Source organism: Cyclopterus lumpus, chromosome 7 (genome assembly GCF_009769545.1).
Source record: "Cyclopterus lumpus isolate fCycLum1 chromosome 7, fCycLum1.pri, whole genome shotgun sequence".
Lineage (NCBI taxonomy): Eukaryota > Metazoa > Chordata > Actinopteri > Perciformes > Cyclopteridae > Cyclopterus > Cyclopterus lumpus.
Window position 1 is genome coordinate 21117084 of NC_046972.1, and position 19515 is coordinate 21136598.

Genomic DNA, 19515 nt, shown 5'->3' on the forward strand with positions numbered 1-19515 from the left:
TTTGATGCACACATTGGGGACAATAACTTTGGCGATTCCTTAACTTTTCATCAAGAGCATTGGTAACCTTTTGGTCCTCTATATACATTCTGTTGAAACAACTGTCCATGAATGAAGTGTAAAATATCATTTTATCTCAGATTTCGGTGATGTAACTAAAGCAGTTATACTCATTAACTAATCTATTCTGTTCCCAATATCTGCACATTTTCTGACAACCAAAGACAGACTTTTATAATGAGGACAGATGGTAAATATGAATGATATCACACACACGCACACAATACATCATACCACAAATAGTTGTGTGCGCTTTTGAAGTATCTTGCTTATTTAAGGACAACGTAGTTTTCTTTTCTTTCATGGTTTTGATAAATGAGCTAGCAGAGTGGTAAGTTCAGTCTCAATATATCACATATGATTGTGTTTTCATCTCTGCAACACTTCACAAGCATTGAGCCATGAAACAAATGGGGGGGGGGGGGGGAGCTCTTCACCCCCTCAGTCTGTCTGCTACTGGATCCATTGAATCTACATTTACAGTTGTCATTTATTAAAAAAGAAAAGCCAACTGCTAAATGACAGCTTGCTCTATAGTTTGTGTATGTTTGAGCTCAGTTTTATTAAGAAAACAGCCGCATCAAACCCTGAATTCAACGCCATCTGGAATGTTTTTCAGTAGTTTTATTTGATGTCATTATTTGCCCTTTTTTAAGCTTTGCTTTGCTAACGTTAGATGTTACTTAACAGTCTAAAAGAAGGAGCTAGCTGATTAGCGTGTCTGCATAGATATCACGCTTTACATTCGGTTAAAAATATTCGTTCATTTAAATAAATAAATAGACACAAATTCTGTCCGGATGGCACCTTTTGATGAGCTGTGGAAAAAAAGAAGTTACATTCTTATAGGTCCAATCAGTTTTCCTGCCAACCTAGGTTATTGTTTATTGATGGTTAGCCGTTCAAATTTAAATAAATTCAAGTGTGACATTGTGCAAAGGGAGGCATATAAAAGTCGATATTACAGATCGGTCTTCTAATTTGTTGTTGTTAGCATCTGTTGACAAGCGGACCGAGTTGCCATTTTAGTTTTTGCTGAACAAATCTGAGATGTGAGCAGCGATCCAGAGGTCTGAAAAACCAGGCCAAGTTCCTACGGTCATCACAAGGAACTTCTTCCTGTTTTAAATGTCAGAGAACAAAGTGGTAACATCTTTATCACTGGCATCAGAGGAAAAGTCCGCCAGGCCTCTCAAAGCTTCAGTCACAGTGGTTATGAGAGTTATTTTGGGCTCAAACACAAGATAGAAATGAGTCGGATGATTTTAATTGACCTCTATACAAATACAACACTAATCAGTGTAATGCTACTATACTCTGTTTTTAGGCCATTTGGAAGTGTATAACAATATTTCTTGAGGTTATTGACAGAGTGGTTTTGGCGGACGGACCCCATAAATGTGACGCTTTTCATTCCTCGTATTATATATATATATATATGAAGATGAGCGATCGGACAAAATCCCCCGGAGTCAAGACGCAGCTGGTGGTAAAATACAACCAGTAGGTGGTTGATGGAAACTCTCAGTTGAATCTCCGGTGGTGGTGATGGTGGTGGGAGATGGTGCGCTGCACAGTAGTGGGTCTGCTAGAACGTCAGAGTCGATGTGATATTTAAAGAATGGCGTCCGAGGACCGATTGGCTCCAAGAAAGATTGTGACCGAGAAGTGTGAGAGGAATAAAGGAAAATAAATTATTCTTTCAACTTTCATCAAGAATACCAGAAATAAAGAAGTGCGTGTCAGTCTGTGAGGACTGCATGAATATAAATTATTTATTTTTGACTTGTTGGGTTAATCTAAATCTTAATTTAGTCGAGATTTTCCTTCATTCACAAATGATAGCTTCTAAAAGAGTGCTTCATACCTTGAAAACCAGACACGCTCACTGAGACAAATGCTCTTGTTGCTTCCTCACTTTTACACACACACGCACACACAATAGCGTAGTCATGCAAAAATAAAGACTCTTCATTCTTTCTTTTCCTCATATATATATATATATATATATAGAAAGTGACTAACTTGAATATTTGTCGCTTCCTTCTTTCATTATTTGATTCATTTAGTTTTCCATTCGTTTGTCTACCTGCCTGTCGGCGTCTACAGGCAGCAAGGGAAGTGTCTACAGACGATCCTCACAACCAGAAACATTCACTCTCTCACTGTTTTCAAAATCTGTAAAAGGATGCGTCATAGTTTCTCTTTATTTAAACATTTTTAATAGCACTTCTTCAGCGTGTTAGACGTGCTCAGAAGTGCTCAGAAGTGCTCAGAAGGCATATCTGCACACATTCCTTCAATGATACTCATCTGAGCGCCTACATAGAAAGACGGTTTGGGAGTGGGAGCCGCACACCACAGATGTGACCCTCCCACTGCATCTCCACGAGGCTCAACCTTGAATTTACTGCATCTCCATGAGCTCACACCTCTACGCTCAGGTTCTCCCCGCGTCTGTGTGGGTTTTCAGGTCGTGCTCTGATTATTAGTAACAATACTCCACGTGATCTCACTCTCCAGGTGTTGCCCTGTGACCCGCTCACTGCTCCTAAACGGTTCTGATGGATCGAATGCACAGGTTGAATTTAATAGGATGAATAAAGTATGACTTTTCCCTAATCTAAGATCAGGATTTTGGCTAATCTATCTCACGTGTTCATCTTCTCCACGCTGGCTTGTTTCTAAAGCGGCCTTCCATCTCCTGACCATAAATCCTCAACCACTTGATCATGTAATGGATGAGGCTTCCAATCCATACCACACAAGCTCTGCAGGGCTTGCTGTGGTTGCACAGCTGCATTGCTTAAAGTCAGCTTACTTACTCATTATGCAAGTTGTCCAGTAAAACCAGATCTAATTCTAAGTATCTCCAGACTTTGTTTACTCAAAACCTTAAACATATCAAATTACACACGAGTATCTATATGATTAAACAGTGATATTCCCCTTTTTAACTGCGTGACATGTTGATTGGTCAAAAAGAACTTTAAACGCATCCATATAATGCGAACATATTGCATTGTGAACACATTTGTACATGCACGGTTTTTACAATATCTTTGTTTCCAGCTTCGTTGGGAATTTTGGGTCAGACAGCCATAGATTTGTCGAGGGAAATTAAAATATATTTCACACACTAAAGCGGCAGCTAATAATGTGTGTCAGTCAAACTTGTCATCTCCACTTTCCTCTCCTTATATTTTGAAATGCGTCCCTCAGGTCTGGGTTGACAAACAAACTAATCTTAACAGCAATAAACAAATTGTTCTCGTTAAAGTTAATACAAGGAACTTTATTTTTTTGTGTCGATATTGGCAGTCCCAGTGTAGGAGGAGACACAGCTGCCAATTTCAAGTCGAGGCATCTTCTTGGCGTTGATTTGTTTTTTTTAATTTTCCGCATAAAAATACAAAAGACATATTAATCAAGAGTTTGAAAGCAACATAGACCATTTTGCCTGTGTGGATAACATTCAAATCAGTTAGTCAATGTGAAGTGCATTCACAGCTTTTAAAGTATCATTACGTAACTCACCGGTTCTGTAATCACATTTTAAACGCTCATCATTTATATCCTCCAAGTCACGTAAGGCCAACAATGTTTAGAAAGACATTGATGTTTTCACTTCCTGCAAAACTGAAGACCAGGAATAACTCCAAACCACATGTTTGTGTCTTCACTATAAACGCGTTGCTCTCTGAGATTGTTCCGCATGGGATGAGGACTTTAAATGTTGACCCTGAAACTCTTCAATGAGGGGAAATGTCCCCTGGAGATTACTTATGAAAAGCATTTTAGCCATTTAAGGCCAAGCACGCATTCATTGATTGAAAACCCATCTCCAGCTAATTCTATTTCATAATGACATGTTTTATTAAAAAAAGGGATGTAAAAGATGCTTAACCGGTTATATCAATGAAGTCTAGATAAAAAAAAAAAAAAAAATGTTATGCAATTTGAATATAATCTAAGTGTAGTCTCAGGTTCTCATAGATTTTCCTTAGATGACCAAACAAGTAGCAGTCACACACATATGAATGAATATCCCAGAATCCATCGAATGTCAGTATAAAAAAACTCATTGACCAGCATCTCAAATAGAAAATAGGCATTAAAGGATTTAGTGAGCAGGAAATGATGCTTCACTGTGTCTTGACTCAAGCTTTTGAGTTTGTGTTTCTTCAAATAAACACAACATTAGTTTGATGAAATAAGACGTGAAGACAATTGATAGTTTTAAAGATTTGTTTTGTGCAAATCCAATGTGTTGAATCTTCAATGCATTCAATGTAGGCATTCATTCAGTATAGCTAGTAGTGTGGTTCATATTTGTTATTGTAAAAAAACAAGAACAGGAAGTCACACCAGTATTACTATTCATGTTAAAAAAGCTTATGTTAACTGACTGATAAGTACATTATAAATGTGCTTAATGCAAATTGTATTGTTTTATAAACCAGAAAACATTATGAAACTTGACAAGAAAAAAGCCAGCTATGTTTCAATTTGTCATTGTAGTGAAAGAGTGTTATAATACAACATAATAATAGGCATTAGTTCATTCATCAGTGGTTTATGTAAACTCTATATGTTTGCATTTTGTGTATATCTCAGTTGATCATAATTCCAAATACAGGGCCTGTTCACTCAACATTTTTGATATAGACAAACATGTACATTCGAGATGAAAAAACAGTCATATTGTGCACCTGTTTAACCAAATATGCAGAATAATTTATTACGGGGAAGTTTCTTCGTATTTTTATCTTGATCCCGATCATCTTTTTCTTACTGTAAAACAAAATATGTGTGCTTGCACTAGGCAGTACCAACCATGTTCAACCAATATTATCATGGCATCCATCCATCCATTTGCAACTGTTAGTGACAAGGAAAGGATTGTCTAAGCCCGCCCACTTTTGAGCCGCCCACTCAAATGCAAAGGATTAGATTTAACTCTCTGTTGTAACTGTACACTGCTCATAAATTCAGTTTCACTGGGGAATATGTGTTATGTGTCAGTCCTGCTTCATTATAGGCAGGGAACATATTTTATTAATAAGTGTTTTAACTTTCAACTGATTTGTGACATGTTGGTTTATGTCAGTTATTAGATTCATATTTACCAAAATGCCCTGCTGTTCTTTTTTCTAACAGCTATTAAGGACAGTAAAGAGGAAGAGGCTGATGGTGAGGCTGTTACTCCATCAAAACCACCCCCAGAGGACACCTCAAAAGATGCCGCTCCCGCCTCCCAGTCTGCATCTGAGTCGGGATGCAGGCTGGGACCGCAGAGCCACTCTCAAGGAAAGGAGCCAATCAACAGTGGGGTGCCTGAGCAGCAATCTGCAGAATCAGATCTTGCGATACCACCCAAAGCAGCAAAATCTAGTCCGTCTCCATCCCCATCCACCTCGGCTCCCAGACATCATGAAACGGGCGCTCTTATGGTGACTAAAACCACGTACGTCATCCCAAAGAGGCAGCCTGGACCCCAGCCTCCGTCCAGCCATGTGTCGTCCTCGGCATCGGGCCAGAAGCCTTCCTCGGCCCCCGCGCTGCTGAACGAAACCAGAAATCTGCTGGTGCCACCGGCACCCAGCGCTCCCTCCTCCAGACCCTCTCAGCCCAATAACCAGGTCCGACAGAGCATCCAGCGTTCCCTCTCCAGCATCCTGTTTAAGAGGTGAAAGTCTTTTTTGTTTTACACTTATTACACTCTCTTGATGGATCTGATTTGTACATTCAAAATGAGCACGAGGAATAGTTAAATTGATGGTGGCAGGAGCCAAAATATAATAATATTTTGAAAGAGTAAATGCACACTTAAGCTTAAGCGATAAACTAAAAGATGATCCTAATGTAATGAACCATATAAAAAATGTAAAAGAAAATCAGATCATCATGGTTGAAAATGGAAAAAAAATCTTTTTTAAATCAGCCCTATTTTCCTTGACAAAACAGACTATTTTCCTTCATGATTGACTCCAGGAATAATTGCTTTTGCACTTATACAACAATCAAAGTGTAAAAATTGCATCTCAATTTGTCAGAGCGGTCATTAATCGACGAACTGCCTTTTTGTTTGTTAAGGTTGTGTGATTGTGACGATTTGGAGATGTCCGAGAGTGAAGTTGCGAAGCTCGTCGCGAGCATCGAGATGGAGATGTTTGACATATTTCGCAACACAGACAGCAAATACATGAACAAGTACAGAACTATAATGTTCAACCTGAAGGACCCAAGAAACAAGGTTTGTTTGAAGTTCTTCTGCATGCAACTTGCATTATTGCAGAAATTGTACGGAGATGTTCTCTCGGTAATCTCATAGTTAATTATGTTCTTAGCAAACTGACAATCCTGTTATGGGTCCTCTCTAGGGTCTGTTGTGTCGGGTCGTACGTGGAGAGATCAGCCCTTTCAGACTGGCTAGGATGAGCCAGAAGGATATGCAGGCTACCAAAGCATCAGAGCCAAGTGCGAAAGAAACAACAGAGGTAAAGTGGATTAGATATAAAACACATCTGCTAAGACAAAAATCAGATATAATCCTTGAACTTGAAGGTTGAAGCAGTGTTTTGTGTCAGAGGTGATTATCTTTTTTCCATCGTGCATCCAGGTTAAGGATTCTGCTGCTAAAGCGACAGGTTTGCAGCAGAAGCCTGAAGCGGTGAAGGTTGATTTGCCCAGTTTGAATCCCGCTAGACCCAATAGAAGCACGGTGGGTACTTGTCTCATTTGCATTTTATATAATAACTATTTTCTCTCTCCTGCGGCACATACATACTTCCCATGAAAGGCCATGGATGTTATGATATCGTTGTAAGTTCTTTCTGATCGTGTGTGTTCGGTGTCTGTATAGGTTGCTTTCCAGGAACAGAAGAAAAGTCTTCCTGCTCCTGCTCTCAAGACCAGAACAAGCCAGCCAAGCCAGAGAAGTGCTCTACCAGATATTCTCGCCTGCATGCTGAAGGACACAACTTCGGAGCACAAAGCTCACCTCTTTGACCTGAAATGCAAGATATGCACAGGTAATTTAAAAAAGATGTTTTACAATTAGCGGTGCAATAGACGTTATTATGCAATTAATATATTGTTACCCTTATTTCTTCCCAAAGGTCAAATGCTAGTTGGGGAAGAAGAGGAACCCGCAAAGAAAAAACCCAAGGTTTCTGAAACGAGGGATAAATATGAACCCCCTTGGAGAAAGACTGCAGGAGATGACTCCCCTCTGCGTGGGCCACCCGACTCACCGGACATGGATTCGCCGACATCATCCCTAATTGACCCTTCATCCCGTCTTATTATTGACGCTCCAGCATTAACTATTGTAGAATTTCCTGCTTCCCCAGTAATGGACTCTCCAGCCTCCCCTACTTTAGACTCTCCGGCTTCCCCTGTCATGGAATCCCCCGCATCCCCAACTCCAGACACTTTTAAAACTGCTACACGAAAGAGAGCATACACACCAGTTGTGATCCCTGCCGTCTCCACTGTAACTATCACAAGGCGTGACCCCCGCACCGCAGCAAGCAGGTTCTCTGCTTTTTCCAGTTGCACCACTGGTCCCAGTAACACCACTCGTAACCAATCGGTCCCTTATGCTCCTCTTAAAGAGACTATCACTGCATCTCCTTTAACACGAGCCCCCTCTCCACCACCAACGAAACCATTACCTAAATCTATCTTGACGAAACCGTCTTCCTCTGTGGATCCCAGACTCTATGGCACATCCTCAAGGTAGATGAAGAACTGTACTCTAAGTGATTTTGTTTTGGGAGGTATACATTTGTGCATTAATGTGTGGATATGATTGTCATTGTGCTGTTGTGTTTTGTGTCTCAGGACCGTGATCTCTGAATCCCCAGCTGATGGTGAGACCTCTCAGTTCTTAGCCAAGCAAGACATTGTGTGGAAAGGCTTCCTAAATATGCTCTCTGTGGCCAAGTTTGTCACCAAGGGATATCTGATTTCAGGACCTGCTGAGAATCTCAAAATGGTATATAGTACCGCACAATAATAACTTTTATTGTATCAAAAAGATCTGTCATTGAATTAACTGAGATATGAACATTTTCTTTCTCTTACGTGTAGGATCTACCTGATACCATACAAATTGGAGGACGAATCCTGCCTCAAACAGTATGGGAGTATGTTGCGAAACTAAAGAGCTCTCTTACAAAGGCAAGTAGTAGATTTAGTGTTTCTTTAGGTGTCTTGTACAATAATATTGGATATATAATAACATTTTACATCTTCTTTTTTTGTTCTTTGCTTATTAGGAGTTATGTGTGATCCGTTTTCACCCTGCAACAGAGGAGGAAGAGGTGGCCTATGTCTCCCTGTTCTCCTATTTCAGCAGCAGAGGACGTTTTGGTGTGGTCGCCGATAGCAACCGGTCCATCAAGGATATATACCTTGTTCCACTCAGTGCAAAGGAACCAATCCCATTAATGCTACAACCTTTTGATGGACCAGGTATGCTAATGATTTTTACGACCTCTAATAGTCAGTGTATGCATTATTGGGCCTGGACGAGTATCCATGGCAACACCTGCAAGGCGCAGGAATAACCACTTACTCATTCAGGCTGTAAAATCTCACCAAATTAATATTTTTTTCCGTTTTGATAATTTGGATTGGTTTAAGGGGTCAGAATGAGGGAGGAAAACGGGAGAGCTGTTTCATCTACTGTAATAAAATAGACACATTTTATCCATAGTAAATACCACGCTCACTTCCATCTCTTATGATAAAGTAACATATTATCTTCTACGAAAATAAAAAGAATTTGATTATTATGCCAATATTTTATCAGTATTTTGTTATTGTTTAATTATGAATTTATTGATTTATTTCACAGGGCTTGAAAAAAACAGGCCCAATCTTCTCCTGGGTCTGGCAGTCATCCAGAAGGCAAAACGTCCAGGAAGCTTGCCTCAGGAAATTGAAGAGAAGAGACCAAAAGTTAATATGTCCAAAGACCCGATGTGGATTCCAAAACCCCCAGTCCTCTATGGTTCAGACAAATTGGAAATATTTCAACCATACAATCCAGAGACTCCTGCGAGCACCACACCTCCTGGCACACCACCTTGCCCTGGTTCACCATCAGACTCTTCTGGCTCAGTGACCATGCCACCTAGTTTGAATTATATTAGAACACACCCTCCTGTTTCTACCTCAGCTGCTGTTGCTGCCACTCAGTCCACCATCTCTGACAAGAATCCCACAACAACGTCCAGTAATAAGACACCGCTGCAGACTATCTTAAAGAGTTTGTTCGGCAATAAGCAAACTGACTCTGTGGTCTCTTCTGACAGAAGTTCTACGACGACAACACCAACAGCTAGTCTGAAGAAGGGCCCAGTGTTTTCTCAGGTGTCTCAATCAATGGTGGATCCAATTGTCCAACAGTATGGAAAGAAATCCAAAGTAAAAAAAATGGTAGAAGAAAATGAATTTGACCGGCCTTATGACCCAGAAGAGGAGTATGATCCAGCAATGGGATATGGACAGGTTGCCCCTAAGAGGATAGAAACAATTAAGGCAGATGGCCCTGCCCTATCTGGCTTTGTAGATGATGGTGTGGCCTATGATCCAGAGGACGAGACCATCTTTGCCGATATTCAAAGTGATGTAGCAAAGCCACCTGTTTCAACTCAAACATCAGATTCTCCATCATCCCCAACCACAATTTCTACCCAGATTGTAACGCCAGCTCCAGCACAAACTTCCACCCCAGCTGGAGTAATTCAGAACATTCCTACAGGCACTGTGGTTGTCTCAGCTGCAACACTAACTGAACAACAGCGGATGCTTGAGGAGCTCAATAAGCAGATTGAAGAGCAAAAACGGCAATTGAAGGAGCAGGAAGAAGCACTACGTCAACAGAGAGAGGCTGTGGGTATGTTCATGGCTCACTTTTCTGTTTCTGATTCCCTGATGTCTCCCCCACAGAAATCTTTGCCTCTCAGTCAACTGTCAGTATCAACAGACAAGACCAGCAACCTTACAGACACTGTGGAAAGTTCAAATGTGGAATTACAAACTGTTAAGCTTGAAGACTTACCAGCCACCCCTAATTTAGAAAATGATACAGATACTGTTCAAGAGCAAGATGAAACGCAGGACAATGTGAAGGAAAATGACAATTATTCCTCTGCTGGGGAGATTGAAGATTCTGATGTAGCTTATGATCCTGAGGACGAAACACTTTTTAATGAAATGCAAGATGATGTATTTCAAGGAGGCAGTTTAAAGACTTGTGATTCATCTTTGTTTAGAACAGGACATAGTTCCGGCCGCAAGGGCACTCTTAATTCATACCACAGCAGAAAGCAAAAGCCATCACCAAAGAAGCGAAGTCATCGTGAAAGAGACCGCCATAGAAGTCCTTCAAGAAGAAATCAGCAGCGTTCTCCTTCACATTCTCGGAGACGTAGGGAAAGGGATAGACATAGAAGAGCTGAAAGGGAGAGGTCAAGTCATCGAACTAGAGAGCAGTCTGAACGCCAGGGTCGGCACCGTAAAGAGCATACTACACGCCGACATTCTCATGGGCGTAAAAGATCCCCATCATCTCCTAGGATAAAAGATTCAGGGTCCCTTTCACCAAAGCAGAGCAGGGGACTTTCCCCACAAGTCCTTGAGAAATCAACTGCTTTAAATGTTCTATGTAATGCTCCAGACTCTTCAGACTCTGTTGTTGGTCAACTTGTAGAGAGTAACACATCATCATTTACCTTGCTTCCTATTAAATATGAGCCTGATGGACATAAAAGTAATCTAGTCGAGAATGCTGTTAAAGGCTTTTCTCCTTTTTCACATGAACTTCATCACAATGTGAAGCTTGAAACTTCAGAACCACCACAACCCCAGGAGCCTAAAAAAACTTCAGTCAGTGGCCATGATGACACAAGTAATGGATCTTCTACACATGTGGATAAACCCCCTAAACAGGAGACTCTATTTATGAGCAAAATGGAAAGTTCAATTCCTCTAAGAGAAATTGATCCACCCATTCGAGATTCTCCTCAGAGCCCTGATCCAGAGCCACAGTTTGTGAAACCTAACCGCATAGAAAATAGTATCGCTGTAAAAATTGAGGAAATCCGAGATCCTTTGACGAATACCAGCGTCTCGACGCAACATGTTAAAGTTGAAAATAATGATCTGCCTATTGGAGGTCAAACAACAATGTCCAATATGCTGTGGTCTTCTGATGGAGGTCCAATATCAAATGTTAGCGATATTGGTTTGAGAGCGCTAAATCTTAAATGCCCAGGTGAGGCAGACAAACAGATAGAAGGTGGTATTCCAGACTTAAAGCATCAAGATGTACTGCGTCAAAGGGGAGGAATTTCAAATCAAGCTACAGGCAAAGATGTTAAGGGAACTGAAATAGACTATGTGCGAAAGCATCCAGGACCGGGTATGAGTGGTCCAGAACTTGGACATAGAGGTCCACAGATAGATCGTAGGGAGGCAGGAATTGGATTCCCAGGGCCTGATATGAGAGATCCAGGCATGCAAGGCATAAGTCCCAACATTTGGGGTCATGGATCACACACACAAAACCTATATAGTATGCAAGGTGTGAACCCAGAAGTAAAAGGACTAGGCCCTGATATGAGACAAAGCGATACAGAAATGAGAAGACAATTTAGTTTCGCAGCTGTCACGGAGATAGAAGATAGGGCTCCAGATATTATAGGAAGAGGTTGCGGCCAAAAAGATAGAGGTGAAAATCCACATACTGGAGGTATGAGATCTGCTATGGCTGGTGGTTTTCGAGATCCAAGTCCAGATATAAGGAGACCAGGTCCATCTTTTAGGGGTTCAGGGGGAGCTCAAAGGCAATCTAGGCATGATGGCAGTCCAGCTTTAGAGGTAAGGGACCCTTCAAAAAGGTGTTTTCAGGGTCATGGAAGAGATGCAGACATGAGCAGGACGGGTGGTGTTCAAGAGAGGAGTTTAGATTCAAATGCAACTACAGTTTTAGAGAGTAGAGTTCTAAGAGCAGTGACAGATGAAAGGTGGGGCCTACAAAGAGGGCAAGATGTACCCATGAGAGAACCAGGGCCAAACATAAAATATGAAAGTTGTGAACAAGACATTAGTGGGCCTAGAGAACAATTCAAGGCACCACAGCCTGATATTTGGGCTGAAAGGAGTGGACATGGCACTGACCGGAGAGAATCAGAAACTATGCATGAATTAAACAGACCAGAAAGCAGTTATATGCAGCCTGGTCAAGATATGGGTAGTCTGGGTGGCTCAGATACAAGAGGTGATGGCTTTCCAAACATTGCAAATCCAGATTGGAGAGGTCCAGGACCAAGTGTTGTTGGCCCTGATATGAGGGGCCCTAGAAATCAAGATAAATGCCTGGTTTCACATATGAGGGGTCCAGATTGGAGTGGCCCAGGATCAGACATAAGAGATGACTGGAGAGGGCCAGATAGAAGAGGATCAGGTTCAGTCAGAGGAGGACCATTTGAAAATGAAGTGAGAATTCATCAGCCTGCTAGAAAAGGTAAACACGTGGAGGGCCAGGGACCTGACAGAAGAGGTGCTAGAGACCTAGACATTAGAGAACCAGAGTCTGAAATAAGTGTTCCAAACACGGAGGACCTCAGGCATGACAAAGGACCAGGAGGTGCAGATTTCATGGTGGTTCAAGTGCCTGAAAGGAGCGGTCCAACTAGGAGCAATTTAGGACCTGGTATGCTAGGACCAGGGGGTCCAGCCTTTTTGGGACCAGGACTTGAAAGGACAAGGCTTGCTATGGAGGGTCTGGGGCCTACCAATAGGGGACCTGGTGGTACACATTTCAGAGGACTAGGACCTGAAAGAAAATGTCTCGCTATAGAGGGTCAGGGACCAGACGTGAGTGGACTGGCAGGTCCAGATTTCAATAGATCATGGCCTGAAAGGAGAGGACCTGATATGGTTGGTCTAGGGCCTGAAAGGAGAGGTCCAGCTATGGAGGGTCCTGTACCCGGTCCAGATTTCAGTGAACTGGGACCTGAAACAAGATGTTTATCTATTGAGGGTGCTGGTCCTGACAGAAGAGTACCTGGAGTTCCAGATTTCAGGGGACTGGGCCCTGAAAGGAGAGGTAATGCTATGGAGGGTATTGGGCCTGACAGGAGAGTACCTGGAGTTCCAGATTTCAGGGGACTGGGCCCTGAAAGGAGAGGTAATGCTATGGAGGGTATTGGGCCTGACAGGAGAGCATCTGGAGGTCCAGATTGCAGGGGTCCAGGGCCTGAAAGCAGAGATTTATCCATGGAGGGTCCTAGGCCTGATAGGAGAGGACCTGGAGGTCCAGATTTCCGGGGTCCAGGGCCTGAAAGCAGAGGCATGTATATGGAGGGCCCTGTGCCTGTCAGAAGACGACCTGGAGGTCAGGATTTAAGGGGACCAGGGCCTGAGAGGAGAGGATCTGAAGGTCCAGATTTAAGGGGACCAGGGCTTGAGAGGGGAGGTCCAGCTATGGAGGGTCCTGGGACTGACAGGAGAGGATCTGGAGGTCCAGATTTCAGGGGACCAGGGCCTGAAAGTAGAGGCTTATCAATGGAGGGTTGTGGGCCTGACCAAAGAGGACCTGGCGGTCCAGATTTCAGAGGACCACGACCTGAAAAGAGATGCCAAGCTATGGAGGGTGCTGGGCCTGACAGGAGAAGACCCGGAGGTCTAGATTTCAGGGGCCCAGGGCTTGAGAGGGGAGGTCCAGCTATGGAGGGTCCTGGGACTGACAGGAGAGGATCTGGAGGTCCAGATTTCAGAGGAACCAGACCTGCAAGAGGTCCAGCTATGGAAGGTTCTGGGCCTGACAGGAGAGGACCTGGAGGTCCAGATTTCAGGGGACCAGATCCTGAGAGGAGAGGTCCAGCAATGGAGGATCCTGGGCTTGATTGGAGAGGACCTATAGGTCCAGATTTCAGAGGATCAAGGCCCGAGAGGAGAAGTTTATCTATAGAGCGTCCTGGGCCTGATAGTAGAGGTTCTGGGTGTCCAGATTTCAGAAGCCCGGGACTTGAAAGGAGAGGTCCTCCTATGGAGGCCCCAAGACCTAACAGAAGAGATCCAGATTTCAGGGGACCAGTACCTGATAGAGAAGGTCCTACCATGGGCGGCCTCTGGCCTGTCAGGAGAGAACCAGAAGTTCCAGATTTTAGTGGGCCAGGACATGAAAAGAGGAGTCACACCATGGACAGTCAAGAAAGGAGAGGACCAGGGGGTCCTGGTTTCCAGGGACCAGGGCATGACCGAAAAGATCTAGCTATGGATGGACTAAGGCCTGACAGAAGAGGACCAGGAGGTCCAGAATTTAGAGGGCCTGGGTGTGAAAATAGAGTTCCCTCGTTGAAAGGACAAAGACCTGACAGGAGAGGTCTAGGAGATCAAACCCCTGATATACATGGTGCTGACATGAAGGGACCATATGTGAGAGGTCCAGGGACTGACTTTACTGGAATGAGGCCTGAAAGAACTGGTCCAGGCATAGAAGGCCCAGGGCCTGATGGAAGAGGACAGAGAGGACCACACATCAGGGGTCTCGGGCCAGAAAGTGGACAACCAAATATTGAGGGCCCAGGGCCTGACAGGAGAGATCCTGTTATCGAGGGACCAAGGCCAGAAGGACCAGGTTCCAGTATTGATGGTCTGGGGTCCAACAGGAGAGTCCCAGGAGGTCCAGACATGAGGAGACCAGAGCTTCAGTATTCAGATCCAAACAGAGAGGGCCCAGGAGCTGACAGGAGAGGTCCAGAAGGTCCACATTTCAGAGGGCCTGAGCCAGGAAGAAGACCTCTAAATATGGAGGGTCCAGAGTCTGATTGGCGAGGTCCACCTATCAGGGGTGCAAGGCCTGAAAGAACTGTTATGGAGGGTCCAGGGCCTGATAGGAAACGTCCAAGAGGTCCAGATTTTAGAGGACTGGGTTGTGAAAGTAGAGGTCGAGACATTGATGGCCCTGGGCCTGGCAAACAAGAACCTGTAGGCTCAGGATTCAGGGAGCCGGTGCCTGAAAGAAGAGGTCCGGACATGGAGAGCCTTGGTCCAGAATGCAGAAGATCTGGTGGTCCAGACTTTAGAGGCCCAGGCATCAGACAGAAAGGTATAAGACCCAGAAGAGATGACTGGGAGGGGGCTGACTTAAGTGGTTCAGAACCCAGACATGATATTGAGGGCCAAGGAGCTGATAGAATAGGACGACACTTGAGGGGTTCAAGGCCTATAAGGGGAGGCATTAGAATACCACAGCCAGATATAAGCAGTCTAAATCACGGAGACAGATGGAACGAGCCAGACTTCAGGGTCTCTGCACTTGATAGAAGAGGCACAGACACAGAGGAGCAATGGTCCGATGGAAGAGGGCCCAATATGGAGTCTGTAGGAAATGAAAGGGAATGTTCAGGAAATGATTGGAAAATACATGGCAACAGAGGTCCAGGCCCCATTCAAGAAGGTCTAGGTGAGCAGGTTCAAGTACATAGTAGGCATGGTTCTTGTGGGGAATGGAGAGGCCCTGAAAGTAGGGGGCCAAGGTTCATACAGAAAAGACCAACTATGCCATTTCCAGGGCCATTGAGAGGTCCAGGAGATGATTGGAGTGGTCCTGTTTGCCGCGGCCCAGGGCCTATCGAAGGTGACCAAGATATAGTTTGCCCAGGGCCTGGTAGGGGAGGACCTGGAAATGGAAGGAGAGAGCCAGAAAGAGGGGGTGCTGGATCAAATAGAAGGGGGCGTGGACCATTTTTCAGTGTGGAAAGAGATCCAGATAATCAAGGGCAAGGCTGTGATAGAAGAGGTCCAAATATGGGAGAACCAGGATCAGATATGAGAGGGGAGCATATTGGGAATGACTGGATGCAGCCAGATTCAAGGGCTACTATGAGAAGGGGGGGTTACAGGGGATCTCCAGACTTGATCAATTCATGCCCAAACAGGAGCGATTTTGAAGTGGAAGGTCTTGATAGAAGAGGCCCCAGAGGCCCAGATTCAAGATACTCAGGGCCTGTAAACAGAAATTCAAACATTGAAGGTCCAGGGACCGATGAGGGGTTTTCAGATTGTGGGGGATTCGGATCTGAAAGGCAGGGTGTAGACATAGAAAGCCCGAGAACAGGTAGACCAGGATTTGAGCATGATTTTAGGAGGGGAAGTAGACGTCCAGCTATGAGAAGGCTAGGGCCTGGTAAAACAGATATTAGAGGAGCCCCTGAAAGTTCAAATATAAGACATGGGCATGAGTGGAGGGATACAAACACTGAGGGTCCTAGGTCTGATAGAAGACATCCAGATATGGGCCCAGGGTTAGACTCAAGAGAATTTGAGCCAGCCATGAAGGATGACATGCAAGGGTCAAATATAAGGGGCCCAGGATGTGATAGCAGAGGGCCAGACATGACATCATCACCTCATTTCAATAGTCCTCATCTAGTTGACAGTTCTCAAGGCCCTAGGGATCCACATTCTGCAACATACAATGGACCCCTAGGTCCAACTCAAAGCAGAGGAGGAAATTCATGCCCCAGTTTTGACAATGTACAAAATCAACATGCAGTAAAACCCCAGAGACCCAGAGCTGCCTTGCTTCCCACTCCAACAGAAGGTCTCATACGCTTTCCGAATCATATGATCAACAATCCTGATGTCCCTAGCCCAAAACGGAAAAAAATAGATCACCCAGCAGACAGAACGTGGAGTCGAGGTAGATCAGTGAGTCGAGAGCAAGAGTTGATCAAAGGGCAGGAGAAAAGTCCTGCTGGTAATATGAGCACACCGGGAAATGAAAAGATAGGGGATGGAGAACAAAAAAAGGAAGTGGGCAATAAAACTGGTAAACAGGATACATGTGTAGAAACTAAAACTAATGAAAGTATTGACAGCGATGTCAAATCGAGTTAGACACTGGCTAAAATCATAACGCATGGACCCCTTAGGACAGACAGTAAGGCTGTCAAACTAGACCTGCAAAAAGTCTCCGTATCGTCAACCTGAATAGAAATACTACAGCATAAACACTGAATGTATTTTTTCTCAAGGAAAGCGTTTGTCCATGTCTTATTAAAATTTCAAAAAGACCTAGATGCAAAATAATGTGGACATTGAGATCAGACATTGTAGCCTGATATGAAAATGCTCTGAGGTATTTAAGTTAACTATATTCTAGTTTGTCTTGCATTCAAAATAGATGCATTTTGTTGTTGTGTTTTTTTTAAATTGGATTATGACTAAATGCCTCTTAAACTTAATCAATCACTTCAACTGGATGTGCATTTCTAGTTGGAAATGTTATGAAATGTTTTGTACAGAGAATGTACAGGTTGTGTTTGTTTTTTTGATTTTTAACATAATTATAGTGTCAGTACAGTAGCCTATATCTGGCTTTTATGTTCTTCTGCTGATAAAAAATGCCTTGTTTAATTGTTCTTTTAGAATGCAAGAGGTCAATAAAATTATATACCTTTTTAAAAAATGTGTATTCTGATTTTGTCATCAATATTTGTGCCTATTTGTGTTATTTTGAAAAAAAAAATCACATATTAAAATGCCGGCACCTTTCTGCTTGTGGTAATAAATCAAACGTTTATATCTTTTAGAGGTACAATCTTCTTTACTGCTCAGAACAAGGTCTGCATTATCTTGAAGAAAAAAAACAAGTCATGATTTCTGGAAAGAGACAGTGCTGTTGAGTTTTTTAAATGTATATTTTGGGGGCTTTGAGCACTGCAAGCTATATACTCCAAATATATGCGAGAAAAAGCAGACATCTCTCCGGCCCATATCTCCAAAACTAGGCAACATAAAACAATCTGGACTGATAAATAGAGTAACACTGTGTATTTTTGATTTGGAAAAACTGTTTCCAAGGATAACAAACTTATAGTATAATTTAACTTGCAGACAAAATGTCCTGGCCGGTGTTTTAACACTGATACATTAATGTGTAGGTATAATTTTATTTATTGATGCTATTTAGGAATTTTTGCTACCATATTTGGTAGTTTATATATCACAATACAAACTACTTTATTCGATAATTACATCTTTGTAAACATTCTACCATTAAATATAGCAAAAACAAGCACATGATGCTTTGGATTGAATCACAGTGTTTTCACAATAACATGGGGATGGCCTAATTAACACACACAGACTACCTGTTAATTCGTTTTCGGGCTTCTTAAAGGCTCATGATGAGACAAGAGGGTGGAGAGACAATGGGTATGTCCAAAAAGAGAGAAGGGGGAAAAGAGGACAAATAAATCATGCTCACAGGGGACTGAACCTAATGTTCCACAGTTACCTGCAAAGCTCCTGTTTTACCAGAAGGGGGCGACAGCATTCAGTTGAATCTTCAGTCCTTCATCAGGCATCACATCAGGAGCTGATATTGATCGAGTTGTACTGAAGTAACATTACGATGTACTTTATTATTTTATTTTAGCCTACTTTGAACTCTGACCTTGTACACAATTAATGAGAATATCCCCTTTCCTATAATCTACTCCGTGATTCGACATGTTAGTGCTTAATTATGTCTCTCTTCCATATGTCTCTTTTATTTTAATGACAATTACATGAGTGGGATGAAGTGGAGGCCAGGTTACTACAAAGTCCTTTATTGAAGAACACTTTTGATTATCAGATTATTTTTGCTCCCGTTAAATGACAAAATTAACTGAAACAAAATCACCCTTTAATATTAGTTATCGAGTCCAGTACGGCATACTATTCAAATATAGAAGCTTCTGCTCGTTGTTGGGATGCTTTTTCTTCTCTTAATAAAATACACTCTGCATTTTTATTAACAAAATATATACTTGTTTTAAGGTACTATTATCTGTTTATTATTGACCATATGTATCTATTATTGCACTATATATATGTTTATTGTTTTTATTATATGTTGTATTGTTTTATTCTCTGTCTATGTGTATTGTTATGCATCATATTCCTCGACGTACCTGGCAATAAACACGTCTGATTCAGATGTATAGTAATCATGTTTTATTAGTATTCTTTTTACAGTGTTGGAACTAAGCATTTTAGTATACTTTCACTATACTTTAGGATAGTTCATTATTACTAATGCATTCATGCGTCAGCAGCATGTTATAAGCTTGGGGAAACTACGTTACGCAGTGTTGTGGATCGTTTGATTCACAACGCTGCATATTATTTTTACAAGGAGTAAAATAAGGATATTTTATTTTGAAACGACATATAAAGTAAAATATTAAATCTTGTGACCCCACTACATTGACATTGACGAAGCGCAACGACGTCACTTCACCGGCGGCCATCGCTCCTTCGTCGAGGTTGCGCACACAAAGTAAGTTTAAAGACCCCAAAAATAATAAAGCCCCGTTTTAGAAAGCCGACTGATAGAGCTGCGTCTTATTTAGAGTCCAGCTAAATTTAACGACTCGTCCG

The 19515-nt window shown here is 42.6% G+C and overlaps 1 protein-coding gene across 1 annotated transcript in view; it reads left to right on the forward strand.

Moving 5' to 3' along the window:
* The window catches only part of LOC117733921 (death-inducer obliterator 1-like), a 29731-nt gene extending 12182 nt beyond the window's left edge, over nucleotides 1–17549 (forward strand). Inside the window, exons 8-17 of the mRNA XM_034537861.1 lie at nucleotides 5221–5749; nucleotides 6157–6316; nucleotides 6444–6560; nucleotides 6683–6784; nucleotides 6926–7094; nucleotides 7182–7803; nucleotides 7909–8062; nucleotides 8158–8247; nucleotides 8346–8541; nucleotides 8927–17549. Coding sequence (XP_034393752.1) covers nucleotides 5221–5749; nucleotides 6157–6316; nucleotides 6444–6560; nucleotides 6683–6784; nucleotides 6926–7094; nucleotides 7182–7803; nucleotides 7909–8062; nucleotides 8158–8247; nucleotides 8346–8541; nucleotides 8927–16983 — 10196 coding nt within the window. The 3' untranslated portion in view covers nucleotides 16984–17549. The remainder of the gene's footprint in view (nucleotides 1–5220; nucleotides 5750–6156; nucleotides 6317–6443; nucleotides 6561–6682; nucleotides 6785–6925; nucleotides 7095–7181; nucleotides 7804–7908; nucleotides 8063–8157; nucleotides 8248–8345; nucleotides 8542–8926) is intronic.
* The last annotated feature ends 1966 nt before the right edge of the window (nucleotides 17550–19515 follow it).